The 18925-nt window shown below is 37.2% G+C and overlaps 1 protein-coding gene across 1 annotated transcript; it reads left to right on the forward strand.

Annotated features, from left to right (window-relative positions):
* Nucleotides 1–6842: 6842 nt before the first annotated feature.
* On the forward strand, nt 6843–18094 carry LOC149845092 (uncharacterized). Its single transcript, XM_089997457.1, has 2 exons — nt 6843–7265; nt 17866–18094. Exon 1 carries the CDS (start codon nt 6975–6977, stop codon nt 7227–7229), a length of 255 nt encoding a protein of 84 aa, XP_089853583.1. The 5' UTR covers nt 6843–6974; the 3' UTR covers nt 7230–7265; nt 17866–18094.
* Nucleotides 18095–18925: the final 831 nt, after the last annotated feature.

Raw genomic sequence — 18925 nt, forward strand, 5'->3', positions numbered from 1 at the left:
AGACAGTGTATCATATTGTGTGACATCAAAACAGAGTTTCTCAACACATAGCAGAACCTCCAACGCAAAGGATTCCTTGTCTCCTAAGCCATCATTGTTGGGGATTGGTCCACCTTAGTGACCAAGACGAGGCCACCAACAACTTGCCATCCTCAGTTGAGACCCCATGTGTGCAATAAAGTGATTGCACACGTTTGAAAATTAATCTCTTAAGCTAAGAACATAGTGTACTTTGTTGGGCAAGCCCTGTTACACTGAGATTATTTGGTTACGCCCTGAAAGATGAGGTAACCTGTCACCTTGAGAACTAATGTAAAAATGAGAATTAATCTACCATAATCTCTAAGATTGAGAACTAATGTAAAAATGAGAACTAATGTAAAAATGAACACTTATTCAATATGGAACAAGTTACACTAAGATTATTTGGTTACGCCCTGAAAGATGAGGTAACCTGTCACCTTGAGTGACTATCTATTTGAGGATGAAAGGCGACACTGAACTTCATCTTCATACCAACCCCATTCAGCAACTGCTTCCAAAATTGTGACATGAAATGAGGATCATGATCTGATACTATGTATCATGGAACACCATGAAGATGAATGATCTCATCAACATACAAATCTACCATACTCTCTAAGGATTTGCTCCTATTGATCGGGAAGAAATGAGCTGACTTGGTCAGTCTATCCACGTCACCCAAATCGTGTCATTATTTTTGTAGGTTCTTAGCAGACCAAGGATAAAATTCATGGTGATATGATCACACTTCTACTCTAGGATTCTTAATGGCTGCAAAAGATATCTAGGTTTCTAATGTTCTATCTTCACATGTTGGCAAGTGAGAGACATCTCACAATGAAATCAATCACTTTCTTCTTCTTACTATTCCACAAAAAACTCCTTTGAAGATCCTTAAACATCTTTGTACTCCTAGGATGAATAGAGTACCTTGATCAGTGAGCATCTGCCAAAATTTTTTCTCTCAAGATGGAATCATCATAAACCCATAATCTCTGCATAAAATGAACAACACCATCACTGCTGCACAACAAATAAAAATCAGCCTTGCTGACCTCTGCCACAAACTTTTCATAATCAGGACTCGCTTTCTGCGTAAGAGCGATCCTATCTAAATTTTTTGGTGTAACGATTAGATTTGAGAATCAAATATGGCTTGAACTCTCTAAGAACGACTCCCAATTGATGAACCCCTGCAGAAGATAACAATCTTGACTGATCAGGCATGAAATCGAAGCCTTTCTGCTCAATGCATCTGCAATCACATTGGCCTTTCCTGGATTATATGATATAGAGAAATTATAATCCTTTAAGAACTTTAACCATCTCCTCTGCTTCAAATTAAGCTCTTTCTGCAAAAATATGTACTTAAGACTCTTATGGTTAGAGAAAACCTTAAAAGTCTCATTGTATAGATAATGCCTTTATGTCTTGAGCGAAAAAAATGACTGCAGTTAACTTTAAATCATGTGTTGGATAATTACGCTCATGGGTCCTCAACTATCTTGAGGCATAAGCGATTACACTACCATGCTGCATCAATATATAACCCAATCCAACACCTCAGACATTGCTATAGACAATGAAGCCTCCAGAACCACTAGGTAAGGCTAACATTGTGGCTGAAGTTAGCTTCTCCTTGAGAATCCTGAAGCTCTCTTCACATTGTGGAGTCCAAACATACTTGGCTCCCTTTCTCAATAGCTTTATCATCGGAGCTGCTATCCTGGTGAAATTTCGAATGAATCGCCTATAGTAATTTGTTAAACCCAAGAAGCTATGAAATTTCGTGACTCTCTTCAGTTGCTCTCAAGCCATCACTGCTTCAACCTTTGCCAGATCTGCCTTGATACCACTACTAGAAAAAATATGGCCCAAAAACATCACATGGTCAAGCTAAAAATTCACACTTTGAGAACTTATCATAAAGCTTATGTTCTCGCAGTGTCTTCAATAGAATACGAAGATGAGTTCTATGTTGCTCCTCATCATCAGAATATACCAATATATTGTCAATGAACACTATCATGAACTAATCTAGGTACTGACAAAAAACACGATTTATCAAATCCATGAAAACTGTCAGAGCATTCATCAACCCAAACGCCATCATAAAAACTTGTAATACCTATATCAAGTACGAAATATTGTCTTTGGCACGTCCTCTGCCTTGATCCTCAACTGATGATATTGAATCCTCAAATCTATCTTAGAGAATACCTTAACAATCTTGATCTGATCGAACAGATCCTCGATCCTCGACAATGGGTACTTGTTCTTAATCGTCACTTGATTGATCTTCATATAATTGATGCACAATCACAAAGAACCATCATTCTTGATGAATAAAATATGAGCTTCCCACAATGAAACACTCAGTCAGATGAAACCTTGCTCCAACAACTCCTCTAGTTGCTTCTTCAGCTCTGCTAACTTTGCTCGCACCATACAATATGGTGCTTTGGATACGAGGGTTATACCAGGAACCAAATCGATGAAAAATTCCACGTCTCTCGGTAATAGTAATCCTGACAAGTCTTTGAAAAACATATCTAAAAACTCACGAACAATCTTTATATCATAAATTGATGTTTTCTCATGGTTTAAGGAAAGCATGCTAGCAAGGAACATCTGACTTCCACAACGCACAAACCTCAAAGCCTTCAACAAAGAGATCACTCTCTCGTCACTGGAGGGTCAAACCACGCAAAACTCCACTATGGGCTGACTAGGTCTTTCCAATAGGACCCTACGCCCATGACACTCCAAACTAATGAAGTGTTCGTAAAGTTAGTCCATCTCGAGAATGACACCAAAGCCCTTCTTCTCAAGGAGGATATGGTTTGTCATAAACATTTGACCCTCAATCAAAACAGCAACCCTTGGAAGATATAACACATAATAAGTCTTCGCTCTTAAAGTGTATTTATCAGCACAACTATCCATCTCAACCAAAAACTCTTTTCACATATAAGAATATGTCACACCAGAATCAAACAACGCACAATCTAATCACCACAAAGGTTACCAAGCTACACAACAAGCATACAGACACAGTCTAATTTTGTAGCATCAAACAAGCAGTTAACACAAAGCATCAATACACAAAACTACTACCCACACTAACAGGGTTAGGCGGTAGGCAGGATATAGATCTCAAGCTTTTTGATCGAATATTGGACCATTCTGGGAACTCTGCTCTAATACCAAAAGGTGTGGCGACCCTAAAAAATTGAGTCAAGTTTGTTTTTAATGAACACACAACAAAAGGAAAAACTATTTTAGATTATTTTTTAAAACCAGATGAAAGGACATTCAATAAAAATCAGTTATACCATACATTGAATAAAAACAATTCTATATATTGATTTTCAAGTTTTATTTACAAAATCTGGTGAACTACAAATACTCTTTTATAAAAAATTTAAATCATATAATCACAGTGATAGTCCTAAAATATGCAAAAGCCCAAAGACTAGAATGAGTCTATGATCTATCTCTAGAGATACTCGAGTCCACCACATCCATCACCACCAAAGCATGTCAAACCGTGGGTACCTGAAAAAGGAAAAGTATGGGTGAGACTAAACACATGTCTCAATAGAAAATTCGATCTCCCATCTCGTGATAGTAATATGGATAGGTCAACAAGCCAAACTAGACTCCAACCAAGTCCCCAGCTCAACACAAGTTCAACACTTGACTCTATGCAATATCTGATTCAGCTCAACCTCTAACTCAAGAGTGAAAACAACAATACATGCACAACCTAGATGCTTGAACATCTTTTAATTACTTTTTTTATTTAAGTTAATTTTTTTCCTTTCTACATGATGCAATCACGATTTTAGGCAACTTAGCATATCTCATAACAATTTTTTTTCAAAATCATTACACATAAGCATCATAGATATTTCATAACAGAAAAAAAATTCAAAATCAATACACATAGGCAACTTAGCATCTCATAACAGAATTTTTTTCAAAATCAATATACATAGGAAGCTTAGCATATCTCATAACATTTTTTTTAATCAATATACATAAGCAACATAGATATTTCATAACAGGAAATTTTTTGAAAATCAATACACATAGGCATCTTAGCATCTCATAGCAGAGTTTTTTCAAAATCAATACACATAGGCAGCTTAGCATCTCATAACAAAGTTTCTTTTTTTTTCAAAACCAGTACACATAAGCAACTTATCATCTCATAAAGAAGTTTTTTTTTTCAAAACCAATACACATAAGCAGCTTAGACATTTCATACAGGAAAAATTTTCAAAATCAATATACATAGGAAGCTTACCTAATGAGTTGAGGGTTGACTCTTACTGATTGGAAAATAGATTTTTGGCAAAGTGACTTTTCAAACTAACTTGTTCCCGTGCTACTATCTTGTGATGCTCGTGTTGAGTTGTTGGATCACACTGAGACATGTGTTGTCTCACACCTTCAATTGTTACTATTTTCAAGCACCCAACAGCAGGCAGATGTGGCAGTACAGGATACATGAATAGCTCGTGGACATTCATGGATGTGGACTTGGGATTGCTTCTATAATTTTGGAAACCTTGTAAATAGATGTACCTAATGATAAACATTTTGTATGAGATAAAATTTGTGAAATGAATGGCCCTTATGTTTTTCATAAGTGTACAAATTCTCTTGTGAATTTTGAATCTTGGTTTGGAAACCCGCATTTCAAAAGTAGTTTTAAAACAAGAACAATTTTTCGCTGTGTTTAAAAAAAAAAATTAAGAAAAAAGAAAACTATGAAAATTTTACATTAAATATCCCTATGTTTACAATAAGTCCCCAGTATATAGTCCTAGCGCAGATGAGGTCCAGTATGGATCTAATCCAGTACAAATTGATGCAAACTAAGGCACATACAAATCAATCTAAGATGGAACCGATCTCACACAAAAATACCAAACCAAATCAAATAAGTCTAAAACACAACCAAATACCCGACCCAGATACACAAGGACCCAAACAGGAAGAAGTGGATCCGATCGATTCAGAAGGTTAAGAACAGGATCCAGGTCGATCTATAACAGAAGGCCTTCGATAAGGATAAGGTCCAGATTCGTGTTTTCAAGGGAAAAAAACTGATATCCAAGGAAGAAACATATTCTTGTTTTAATGTGTTGAAGAGGCAAGTTCTTAAATCGTTATCTACTAATGTGGATATTGAGCAGAGCATGAAGTTGCACAGATACATTATATTCAGGACCCCGAAGAGCAAAACAAAGTGGTCAGTGGTCCCACAAGAGATGAAGCCAAACCTAGGGGAAAAAATGCGGAGATGCTATTTCTAGTCGAGCTCTTCAACTGGTGGATGAAAACCTTGGGTTTTGGAGTCAACCAGAACCGTTTGAGAGAGGCTGATGAAGGTTACGACCTTGGTTATCCTACTGTTTAATTAATTCCCAATGAAAATCCTGTCTTGGAATGTGTGGGGTCTTGACCCGGATGCGAGTGCTATATGGAAAGATAAACCACCGGACTGGTTTACGAGTGTCAATGAACTGATAGGAGGTCTGCCTAAGCCCAACCTTACCATAAAAACCAACAAAGATTGCTTTTTACATTTTAACCGTTTAATACATAATATGTGGGTCGGAAATAACAAGCTACCCTCATTTTCTTGTGCCTTAACTCTCTCTCTCTCTCTCTCTCTCTCTCTCTCTCTCTCTCTCTCTATATATATATATATATATATATATATATATATATATATATACCATAGTATCCTCACATTTTTAAATATTTAAAAAATGCCATCACTTGAAGTATTTCTCTCTCTCTCTCACACACACACATATATAATGTTTTGCCATACTGTAAGTTTAAAAAATTAATGAATTCGTGTTGTGTATGTTAAAGAAGAGTATCGCAGTTCTAAAAAGGAGTGTCACTTACCGAGAGTATAAGCGACACTAAATGTTCTAAAATAGTGTCGTTGTCCTAAAAAATATAACTATGGAGTGTCACTTGCCGTGCAAGCGATGGTGAGAATGTCTTAAAGAGGAATAATTTGTCAGGGGCTAACAGTGAAAATGTCTTAAAGAGGAGTCTCGCTGGAAAGAAGTTTATTACAAACAACTGTAAAAATGTCTCAAAAGAGGAATGTCGCTGTAATAAAAATAGAGTGTCACTTGTTAGGAACAAGCGATGGTGAAAATGCTGTGGAGAGGAGTGTCACTAAAAGGAAGTGTTGCTAAAAAGGAGTGTGGCTGAAAGAAAGTACCATTACAAAAGAGTGTCGTTAAAAAAAATGTCATTAAAAAGGAGTCACTAAAAAATAAGTGTCGGTAAAAAAAAGTATCGCTAAAAAAGAAGTGTGGCTAAGAGTGTTGTTAAAAGAGAGTATCATTAAAAAATAAGTGTCGCTAAAAGGGAGTATCGCTAAAAAAGAAGTGTCACTAACAATCTCTAGGGAAGGGTAAAAGCGTTATAAATGCTTAAAAAATCACCCAGAAATGAGTTAGTGGGTATGAAAAGAATATTGTGATGTCTTGTTGAGCACACTAAGAAGTACCATTATTTTTAAGGGTAGCACAATAATTATCCGCAAGTGGTTTTACATAGCTGGTAATGCAGGAATGCAAAGAGATCGGAAATCCAATATGGACCTGGCTATATTAGTAGATCCAGGAAGCCCGTATTTAAATACGGACCAGCTCAAGAAAATATTTGCGTCTTCGTCATTCAAAAAGTCAAGTCAACGGCCGGATGCCCATCGCAGTCCTTGACCCAGGCTCCTCCTATGACCCGATATATACATCGCCGTCCTCGCTTCTCTCACGTCCTTCCTGCGCACCACGTTCTTTGTCCCGAATTCCGTCCTCCGTTTTACCGTTTCCCATCATTTCCGCCACCGTCTCTCGGTCGGAATCCGACCGTCGACCTGCAGAAACCCTAGCGGATCGCCGGAGGAGATGGAGAGCATCAGCAGCTTCCTGACGTGCGATAAGCTAGACCGGGTGGCCAACTGGGTCGGCGCGAGCGTCGCTTCGGCCTTCTTCGCCTCCCTCGAGCGGTGTTCGTGCATCAACCTCAGCACCACCGACGCCGAGGACGAGGAGGAGGCCAAGGACCGCCCCTTGATTCTCACCAAGCCCATCATCCATGACCTCCCCGAGAACCAACCGGAGAAGCCGCCTCACGTCGCCGCGAACGTCGGCACCGATTGACCGGTACTCCTCGGTTAGGCATCGTCAAAGATTAGGGTAATTACGTCTCCTTCTTCTTCTTCTTTGAGCTTGTTATCGGTTTTCCGCTTTTTCTTTTTTATGTTTCTTCTGTTTCGAGTAATCGTGGCAGATTGCCAGAATTCCACGGCATGTTCGGGGGGGATCTTGATTCACTCTCTAGGGTTCTCTTTTTGTTTTTAATCGATATCCTGATTTTGTTGGTTTTCTTCGGATTGATTGTTAAAATATGGGGAAGATAAATTTAGGCTACATCAGTTCTCGAATATGAACTGAATTACGCTGCCTAGTTGAAATTAGGAGATGAGTTCTTGCTTACAACCATCGGAGTTTTGAAAAATTTTGTTTTTTATTTATTTCAAGCGGAATTTGGTTGTCTGGTTTATTGGAAGTGGTTTTCAGGAAAACTGTGTAAATTTACCTGTTCTGAGCAACACTTAAGATTGTCTATTATGATCTGGATTAGAAAATTGTGGGGAAATTAAACATATGCCTAAACTGGGCATCACCCGATTTGTGAGCATTCGTGTGATGAGTCCATGCCTATCAAATAGCCTCATCTCCGCTCAAGATAGTTTGTTGTTGAATGATTTTTCTTTTTACTTGTGGTGAGTTTGTTGCTGGTTCTAAAAATCAAGACTGCCAAAGAGGGAAGCAGAATCCAGAAGCGGTGCAGGAAGTGGAAGAAACTAGGGATTTATAAGTACACATGTAGCGGGAAGCAAGAAGTGACTAAGAAGCAGTTAACGTGTGAATTAATAAGTTTTTAGAATGCATAAATCAAAAGATTCAATATAATACTACTAATTCATCTCAGATTTCTTAAAACCAAAATAAAATTTCTATTTTTTTAGTATATGATTATGAAATTAGTTAATTATGCATATATCAATTATAAAAAGAAAATCTGGTTTGAAATGCTCAACTATAAATCACAATAATAACTGGTAAGCAACTTAGTTGTCAAAGGTGCTAGGCAGAGCCTAGGCGGTGAGCCCCTAAAAAGACTAGGCGGACTAGGTGGTACCTCAAATAAAAAGAATTAAAAAAACACATAAAATATGTAAAAAAACTGCTAAAATTAATAACAAACATGTATACAACATAAAATCAATCAACAATAAGCAATAGACAAAACATAACATGTATGTTATTAGAAAATCACATATACTATTACTCTTCTTCTTTTATTATTATTATTAATAATAATGTAGCACACTTATAAATTATATAAAAAAGTAATAGTGTATGTGATTTTGTAATGAGAAGAAAGTTTTGGATGTTTCGTGGCTTGACTTGTGAATAACCTAAATTACTTTTGAGTTCAATAAAGTTGAAAATACTTACATTTTAGCGTATTATAAAAAATGTATTGCCATTTCCATTTAAGATGTGATGCTTTAGTCTAATTAAAATAGATTTATAGGAATCACAATTCATCAATTATGTAAATACATAGGTTTTTGGTGAAATTTTGATTCTCATGTTGAAATTATGATGCCATTGGAAACATGCTTCCCATTGTAAGGGAAGTGAGTTTTAAAAATGCTTAGTTTTCAATTTCTGAAGTGCTTTCCAAGAAGTGAGTTTTCCAAGATAAGTAGAAGCTTCCGGCAACCGTGCTAAAAATAGTACATTGCTTCAAATTTATGGTTGAAAAGTTTATTTTGGCCATCTAAAATGTCTGCCAAAGAAGTGAGTTTCCCAAGATAAGTAGAAGCTTGATGTAACCATTTTTAAAAGTAATACATTGCTTCAACTGTATGGATGATATTTGAAAACGTCTTTTCCCCCTCAAGTTTTGGTGGGCCTGATCTCCATGGGATGTGATGTGATGTTTTGTGTTTCTTTCTGCCTTTGTTTAAGGATCCAATGGCTTGACAATGCCAACTTGGTTATTTAGAAATTTCTACATTGTATAGGAGACCAAGAACCATCAAACCCATAGTTGGCCTACACTCAAATTGGTTGGTTGCAATAATTATATTCACAAGTAATGGTCCATATCACTGGTTTGAGCTGTTGGAACTGGAGCTGCATAGCGAGATCATTCTCTAATATTTATTAGTGCTTTGCACTTGAATGTTGGAATCAAATCATGACATTCGTCAACTTAGCCACTTGGTGTTTTCTGTGTAGACCAAGGACAGTTGAACCATAGGTGGCATTTTCTCAACCATTGGCTGGCTGCTATGCTATGTTATATTTAACCAAGCGAATTATGTTTGCATGCCATGGTCCAAAATGCTGGGTTGAGCTGTTGAAAGCGGAGATATATGACTGGAGCATGCTCTACATTTAGGACCAAATCATGATGATTGCCAACTTAGTTATTTGGTTAATTTCTAAATCGTACATAAATCACAATTGAACTTGTAGTCATTAGTCAATGACTCAATCATTGACTGGTTGCATCACTTGATTTATATTTAACCAAGAAAATTATGTTTGCATGTAATGGTCCACATCAATGGTTTGAGCTTCTGAAACTGGAGCTATATGACTAAATGATACTCTGATGTTTATTAGTAGTGTGTACTTGGATGTTGGAACCAAGTCACACTATTACTCTTCTCATTTCTGGTCTAGTAATAAAGAAAAGGTGAATATTAGAAAGATCAGTCATATGAGTGTCCAAATTGTCTAACTTCAGTTCTCTGACTGATTTTAGCAATGATAAGACCCGGGGTTGGGGTTGTTTGGTTTCAAGAATTGGAGCAGAAGAAAAGTTGGTCATATAAGCACAACATGTCTTAGTTTTGCTTAGATTTGATATTTAAACCATTGGGTCACTTTGATTTTGTCCCATCTCAATTGCCATTTAGGCTTTTTCATATGCCTTTTGAACTTGTCTCATCTTTCATAGCTCTATGAAAGACCTCATGGTCCATAAAAAGCACTTTGATACACATTTGTACAATCTTTTTTTATTGGCTTGTCAATGCTAGGCCTGATCCTTTAGGATTTTCTTCCTTCCACTTGAGTTGTTTGATAGCTTTGATGTCTTATTTTTTTGTTCTAGCCTAAGCTATGATTTTTATGTTCCATGATCCCAATCCTGCTCTTGGCTATTGTATTCTAACTTATACTTGTTTCTCTCCCACAACACTGCTTCCCGCAGGGCCTTTCCCTTTTTCCTCCTTTTTGTCCTTTCCTTCCTCATTCATTTTATGTGCCTTTTTCCCCCTTCATTGCTTTTTTTCTCGGTAGGACATATCTCTGACGACATTATGCTTTCATCCTTAAATACGAATACTTGAACTAGGTTATGCTTTTGTCAAGTTCAAGATTGGATATAAAGGATTTTTAGGAACATCCTATGGATAGATCTGTTAGCGATATCAGTTCTCTATGCTGTAGAGGATGTTCTGGGGCTATCTTGACATTTCTAGACCTCAAGGGTATTATTGTAATTTTTGGATTTAGCAGTTTTATGAACCCGGCACATCTTCCTCGGATAGATGTCATTTTAATCCTCTTACTACTTTAGCCAGATTCTGGAGGTAAGCTGATGAAGCTGTGTATGTTAAGCAAAATAGTGATGTAACAACTGTAAGAGTGATTGTTATAGCCTTTGTATTGAGCTACTGGGTGCAGAGCATGCAGGTTGTGTTAATAGAATACTAGTAATGTGCTGGTGCTCTGCACCAAACACACACACACACACACAAGAGAGGCTTCCCGCAAAGCGATAATAAAAATTTGAGAAGAATTACCTTGAAATCCATGGAAATCTCTCTTACCAACTAGGTACTGTGCCAATTGTCAAAAGGAAAACTCAAAATCTCAATTTTTTTATAAAAAAAACCTTAAAAGGGGGAAAGGATATTTCTTTTCCCCCTGGTTCTTGCATAACCATCATTAAATGATAAAATCAATTGAAATGTAAAAATCAGAAAGAAGAGACAGACCTCCATGCCCTTCTCTTTCTATGAGAATGGCATCCTCAACCCGTCCACACACACACACACACACACACAGAGAGGGTGGGTGGGGGAGATTTTCTATTTTTATGGATTCCCTATTTTTAGGGGGTGTTGTTCGAATCAGTTAGTGACGGTGCTTTCTATATAATAATAGACTAGGATAATGGAGGCGATGAGGTGGAAATTGGAGGGAAGATGAGAGGGAAAACTATGGAATGACTAGGATAATAGTTTGGGATAGATGAAGGGTGTATATGAGAGTTTATTCCCCTAAATGCTAGATCTCTCTAGAGTCTAAGAGTCAATTCCCTAATTTGAGGTAGGGATCCTCCCAGTGGAGCACTCAGTGGGAGAACTCTCCAAATGAAAATCCAGTTATTCCAAGCGATACAAACCATAGTTACCAAGAAACAAAATGGATATAAGACGCAGAAGCTATGTCACACGGACTCGGCTCCAAGGTCGACGCACCCGCGTCGACATGCACAGACACGGGTGCGGACACGGGTGCGGCTCGGACTCGGTCAACCCGACCCTGGGTGCAGTCAATGCACCCAGGGTCATTTTGGTTCATTTTTTGAAAAAAAAAAAATTAAATTTTATGGGCTATAGAATTTAAAAAAAAATCTTTGGTTGGGGGGGGGGGGGCGCTGCACTGTGGACTGTGCTGTGTCTTTGCACTTTTTTTTTAAAATATATATATATATAGCCGAGTCCCCGTGTCCAAAAATTTTAAAATCGCTCTGCACCCGTGTCGCACCCGCACCCGCACCCATGTGACATAGCGCGAAAGCGGGTAAGCTAGTGCTACAAAGTAGTATGAAGCGGGAAGCAAGATACAATTATGAAGCGATTATGCAAGTGCATGAAAAATGAAAAGGAAACACATAGAAAACAATATGAAGCACATGCGAAAGCAAATAAAAAATGACATCAATACAAATGTAATAGGATATAAAACCAACATGCAAGCTCGTTATCAAAAAATTATAATTTTCTAATATTAAAAATGTAGGAAGTGTGGGGAAAGTGAGTGGGAAGTGACAAGAAACCAAAGACAAACTTTAAGGAAACGAAAGGGGAATTGATTTGGGAAACTAAGAGGGAAGTGGGCTTCCCGCTAAAGGAAATTGAGTTCCCCATATTTTGGAAGTGGGTTTCCCAAAGCTTTTCTTCTTTTTGGGGAAGCGAGGAGTTTCTCACTTTCGAAGCGAGCTTCTAGTGAAACGAGTGTAATGAAATTAGAAAGCGAGTACAAGTGGGTGCTTTCTATGGGCATACAAGAACACAAGAACATACACAATCAAAACCACTTATGGGTCAATACAAAATACAGTCACACAAGCCACTTAAAGACTAAAACAAGAGTAAAAAATATTAATGTTATTGAGGATAAATGCTTGAGAAAGCATTAGCTATACAAGAAGAGGAACACCCCCTTTTATACACATAGCAAGTCTCATAGAGCCTTTGGGATCTCTCCAACGACTAGAAATAGAGTTGTTGGGGAGATCCCAACGACTGGATTTTTCACAAATACCCTCAACAATAATTTAAATACTAAATTATAAGAAATAAAAAGGAAAACATATAAAAGATTGTTGCATCCCTAATAGGCACAACCTATTATAAGATTAGGAAATGACCAAAATACCCCTGATGGTATTTCCTATTACAACACTAAAAAATGTAAAATATATACATATACGTGTGTATATGTACAACTTAACACTCCCCCTCAAACTTACGGCTGGATCATCGAAAGTTTGTCAAGTAAGAAATAAAACCGAGGAGAGAAGGAAGCGCCTTTGCGAAGAAATTAGTGAGCTAAAATTTTGATGCTTCATATAGCAGAACGATAGTCTTCTTAAGATACTCTTTAAGAGCATAGTGGCAATCCATCTTGATATACTTGGTCCGTTTATGAAATGTGATTGCCAACTATATAGATGGTGCTTTTATTATCACAACATAACCTTGAGGGTGTCTACATATACCCCTGTGTCTTCTAACAATCTTCTCAACCACATAAATTTAGACGATGGCATGGTAGCCATGGTGTGATACTCAGCTTCAGTCGATGACAAAGATATTTTTTGTTGCTTATTGCATTTTCAAGATACCAGCGAGTCACTTATAAACACATAAAAACCCGTAGTTGAGCATCTATCATTGGGATCCCCTCTTCAGTCAGAGTTACTATAGGCAATTAAGTCAAGGGGGAGGAAGAAAATAATAAAATTTCTTTAGAGATGAAATTTTGTAAATATCTAATAATGCACGTAACAACACCCATGTGCACAGTTGTAGGAGAATGCTGAAATTGATTAGTTGTATGCACTGCATGAGAAATGTCAGGTTTGGTAATGGTTAAGTAAGAGTCCCAATCATTTGGCGGTAAGGAGTGGGGTTGTCTAAGGGTGTGTCATCATCTATCTTTATTTTTGCGTTAATCACTTCAGGGGTGTGTACCATTTTTTTGTCTGTAATTTAAGACCGGTCAATTATGTCAGTAACAAACGTAGATTGGAATAGTAAATAACCATGAGTAGAATTTACAATCTCAATCCCTAAAAAATATCTAAGAAAACCTAGATCGATCTTTTCAAAATTTTGTTTTAAAATATTTTTAATATAACTAACTTCTTGTTTGTCCCCTTCAGTGTTGATCATGTCATCAACATAGAGAAGAATAATAACACCATCTATATTATATTTCTTAACAAACATAGCATTGTCAGTATAATAAGATGTAAAACCAAGTTTAATCATAACGGAACTGAATCTATCATTACTAGGCTTTAGGAGCTTGTTTTAAACCATACAAGGTTTTACGTAAATGAAGAACTTTTCCTGTCAAAATTTCATATCCTGGTGGAGGATCCATATAAACTTCTTTCGACTCACCATTTAAGAACACATTTTTGACATCTATATGATAGATTGGTCAATTCCTAATGGCAGCTATGGCTATGAGAGTTATTTCATCTCTTCTGTTGTATTTATGGAGGATGAACGAGAAGTCATCATTTTCATTCCCGTAGACTCATACTAACTATGTGATATGGGCGTCCATAGTGAAGCACAAAATTTGGGAAAAGGGTCTATGGGGTTTGATTGATGGCTACGAGAAAGAACCAAAGCTCGTTCTCACCAAGAACGGAAATGGCAAGGAAGTGGCGCTTCAAGGAGAAGATATGAATAAAGTTGTTGACTATGAAAGAAGATGGGAAAAATAGAAGATAGGTCATTCGAAAATCACGGGATGACTCATTAATAGTGTTGACATAAAAAAGTGTTCAAGTTTAGCAAAATTTGAGTTTGCTAGTGATGCTTAAAAGTATCTCCATGACATGTATTCTCTAAGGGATATAGCCCATGTTTGTAACCTCCAAACGAAAGTGAGGACCATGACACAAGAAGAGATGAGCATTAGTCTCTCTCTTCTTTGGGATGAGTTGGCTCTCCTAGAGTCTAAGTGGCATTGCCTCATAGACATAGAACTCTGTGAGAAATAAATCAAAACAGAGCATTTCTGTCATTTTGTAAATGGGCTTAGACCTGAGCTTGAAAGAACTAAATCGACTCTCCTTTATAGAGGAGGTGTTCCTTTCATAATTGAAACTCTTTGAAGAATTAACTATGGAAGGATATAAATTGAAAAAATCTTCCTCTACAAAAGATGAAGAATCGGTGCCATGTCAAGGCTCGAAAATCACACAAGAGCCTATAAGCCTCCACATTTCAGATGAAACTCAAATGACTATGATTCTAGAAAGAAAATCATGTCACTTTTGTAATGAACCAGGTCGCATCAAACATTTTTGCCCAAAAAGGACAAGTGAATATAGAAGAGAAGAAAAGAAAGTTGCCTCCATGAGGCCATCATTCGAGAAAGGTGGTGTAAATGAAGGCTCCAAAAGTGTTGGGAACATGTCGCTTGATCAACTCATTGTAGCCCTACAACCACTACTCAAAGGTCAATCTTCTTCCTTTTCCAGTGCAGTCGTCTCTACATGTGTAGACACCGGTAAGACTTCTTGGATCTTTGATTCCAGTGCCTCATTCCATCTGACTTCTAATGAGTTCATATTATCCAAATGTCACATTAACCTCAATGAATTTTATATTTCAACCGCCGATGGAACATCTTTAAAAATCCAATTTTTTGGTACTTTTAAAAAATTCTTCTAAAAATAGCCAAAACTTTTATGTCCCAAACATTATAGTAGTACCTAAACTGAATCTAAAACTCTTATCCATTTATCAAATTACCGACTATGAATGTAAGGTTACTTTATCATCTAATGGTTGTTTGGTACAGGATCTCCGGTCCGAGAAGTCGATTGGGTGAGGCCATAAAAGAGGGGACCTCTACTTCGTGGATAATTTAGAACTTTCAAATCAAGTTTTTTGTAATTTTGTTGAAAAGAAGGATATTGAAAATTGGCATAGGTGATTAGGACATCCGAGCATGTAAAAAATGTATTTGTTTATGTTTCTTAGAAAATGTAATGAAAAAAAATTAAGTTGTGAATTTTATATTCTCGGAAAAATGAAATATTTGCCTTTTGGACCTAGTCATTTTGTTTTTTAAAAACCATTTGAGTTAATACATTCGGATGTATGGAGATCGACACCAATTATGTCTAAAGGAGGAGTTTCTTGTTATGTTATATTTGTGGATGACTATAGTAGACATACATGAATTTATTTTCTTAGGCTCAAATCCAAAGTTTTGATTGCTTTAAAAAAAATCATAAATATGTCAAAAACCAATTTAAAGCCTCTATTAAAATCTTTAGGTCTGATTCTAAAGGAGAATTTTTATCAAACGATTTTAAAGACTACCTTGATCAACAAAGAATTGTTCATCAAAGATCTTGTCCCTATACACCACAACAAAATGGGTTGGCCGAAAGAAAACATCAGCACATTATTGAGACCACTGGGACTCTTCTCATATCAAAAAATGTTCCAAGAAGGTTTTCGGCCGAAGTTGTCTTAACGACGGTCTACTTAATTAATAGAATGCCTTCAACCACTCTTGAAAATAGTTCTCTTATTGAAAAATTGTTTAAAATGTCCCCCGACTATAAACGATTAAGAATCTTTGGTTGTAAATATTTTGTCTTTTCTAACAAAAAAGACAAGCTTTCCGCAAAAGCTATTCCTTGTGTTTTCTTGAGCTATGCCGAAAACCAAAAAGGATATATTTGTTATGATATTGAAAATGACAAACTTTAAAGGAATTTGAGCGGATCTTCACACTAATGCCTTCAATTAGGTCGATCTAGCCTCCTAGTCGTCCGATCTTCTTGCAATTACTTAGATGTTGTATGCAAAGAGGGCGTGTGATTGATGAAGTGGTGGTGGCATGCAAAGAGGACGTGCCTAATTCGACAGTGACCAAGATGGTCAGCTTATTCATCAACTGTCCATGAGCATAAAAACCCCTCATGCAAGTTCGGTTGGGTTCTGGTGATTAGCAAAGGATAGATGATTTTGATGGCTGGAATTATGTCATGAAGGTAGATTGGGAGAGGATGTTCATGTGTGCTTGGTGGGTGAACAGATTGGAGCCAAGTTGGACTTAGGAGAGATGGATTAATCACAGTGCACAGGACTTGGGTTGTCCTTTTGAAGTTTGTGAGGATTAGTGGGCATATGAATCTGCCCTATGCTTTTGTGATCTAGAGGTTCCTCCAAGGAAAAGATGTGTGCTCAAGATGGCAACTTAGCTAGAATGATGAGCAGGTAAAGGTTATCTACTGCAAACCAAAAGGACTGATGACTTTTCGTTTTACTGAGTCCTAATCGAAGTGCATCTGTAGAGGGATGGCTAGAATAGCATGTGTTACATCACACATGAATATCTTCTCCATCTCTTCCTTCTTCCAGAAGTGAGTTGTTTAAGGGGTGCTGTTACATCTTCGTAGTTGACATCATGGAATATGGATACATCAACTTTGCCAATACATTCTTTCCAGCCTATATACTCAATGCAAGGTTATTAATCTATTATAATGTTTAGCAGTTTTCTTTTCCTTTTTCTTGTATTATGGGACTCTTTTTAATGAGAGATTCAATACCTTCAAGTGGTTTTAGATTATTCACACTTGTGCATGTTTAAAGATGGGCCTGATGGTGGCATTTTCATTGAAAACATTTTTTAGGTTGTTTTATCCTTTTCCCTTCACACATTAATATGATGATACAGTTAGTCTTTGGGTGAGGATTTTTTTTTTTTGGTATTGTTAGGGGATGGGTATGGAGGGAAAAAAGAATGTGTACTTTCTAATCAAGTAAATTTTTATTCCATTGTTTTGACCTTTCCACAAGGTCTCTTGGCACATATACTTAATTGAATTTATTACACTTGCCTGTCTGGAGTCGTGGCTTGCTTCTTTTTGGAAAACATTTTTATTTGTGCTTGCTAGTTTAGCATTGATATGATGTACGGGAATCATCTGGTGCCTATGAGTCAATTGGCTTCCCCTGTTGCCGTGGGTCAAATCCTGGCTCATTACAGTGAGCCAATTTTTGGTGGTTATAGTGACTCCATTTGTCAGATCAATAAACCTAGTGTTGCTGGATCTCCTCTAACTTCTGTCCTCATTTTAGCTGGTCTATTCTAAAGCAAGCATCAATTACTGCCATTTATAACTATGTTTCTGTTTCTTGACTTTCAGGAATGTCATCTGTTGATCAGCTGGTAGGCTTTGAGGTCTCCGATAGACCTGTCTCATCCTGTGTTTTAGAAGCCGTATGTGAATCAATTTGAGTGTGTAAATGTCTTTTTCCGCACTCATTTCTTCCGTAATCTGTTTGATATGCTGGTTGTCTTATGACCTTGAAACAGTGTTAAGAAACTACAATGTAAATTGATATTCATAGTGACTATCTTTAATGCACGAACAAGCAGGCTGCAGATTTGATGAGTTGCTTGTATAGCCCTTTTCTGCTGGAAAATTCTGCCTGGTTTTCAGTCTTTCTGGCAGTTCATGTAGGATCGAAAACATATAGGGAACGTTTCCTTGGTTGTAAGAGGATGATTCTCACAAATGTGAGAGTCGGTCATGGGTGGAGCTCATGACTGATTCTCATGAGAATCCCTCTAAGGGCCGTGTAAACGAGGCCATAATGTACTTGTTGCGACAAAAGCATTTGTTTACTCAATTTGGCATCAGGGTCAAAGTTTTTCCAAGCAAGGGTTGCATTGATGGAATCTGCCTAGTTCCAACCAAGGAATTGGGAAAATGGTCTCACTGGTAGTTCTGATTTCTTTTGGTACTTGTTACCTGTAATTCTTGGAGGTTGATGGGGGTGACTGTTTAATAATTTCTGAAAATCAAGTTGTGCCGATATGTGTGCATTATTGGTCGTCTGGGGTTAAGTAAAAGAGGAGATGGTGGGAAGTCTTGGCATCTGGAGACGCACAGGCTTCTCAAGCATATGGAAAAACTGCTATTGCAAACTCCTCTCAAAGCATATGAAAAAACTGATAATGCAAAGGCCTCCCGGCGTGTGGAAAAGCTTCCAATAGAATTGTAAAAACTCACCTTTGATTCCTTGCAATAGTTCTGAATCAGGTAAAAACTTCCAAAGATTTCCGGTGTGGTAAAAAGCAAGGTTTTGCACCCAATCTCGCAAAGAAAAAGGAGTTCTAAAGTTGACAAAAAGTTTCATCCCTTCGGGAAGGTTGTACAATTGCTTTCTGATAGTTCCCAAGCTCAATTCCTGCAGTAGGTT

The sequence above is a fragment of the Nuphar pumila genome, chromosome 2, assembly GCF_984573655.1.
Source record: "Nuphar pumila chromosome 2, dmNupPumi1.hap1.1, whole genome shotgun sequence".
Taxonomy (NCBI): Eukaryota; Viridiplantae; Streptophyta; class Magnoliopsida; order Nymphaeales; family Nymphaeaceae; genus Nuphar; species Nuphar pumila.

What these genes read in the sequence shown, in the direction of transcription:
- LOC149845092 (XM_089997457.1), top strand. Translation starts at nt 6,975, where the DNA reads ATGGAGAGCATCAGCAGCTTCCTGACGTGCGATAAGCTAGACCGGGTG.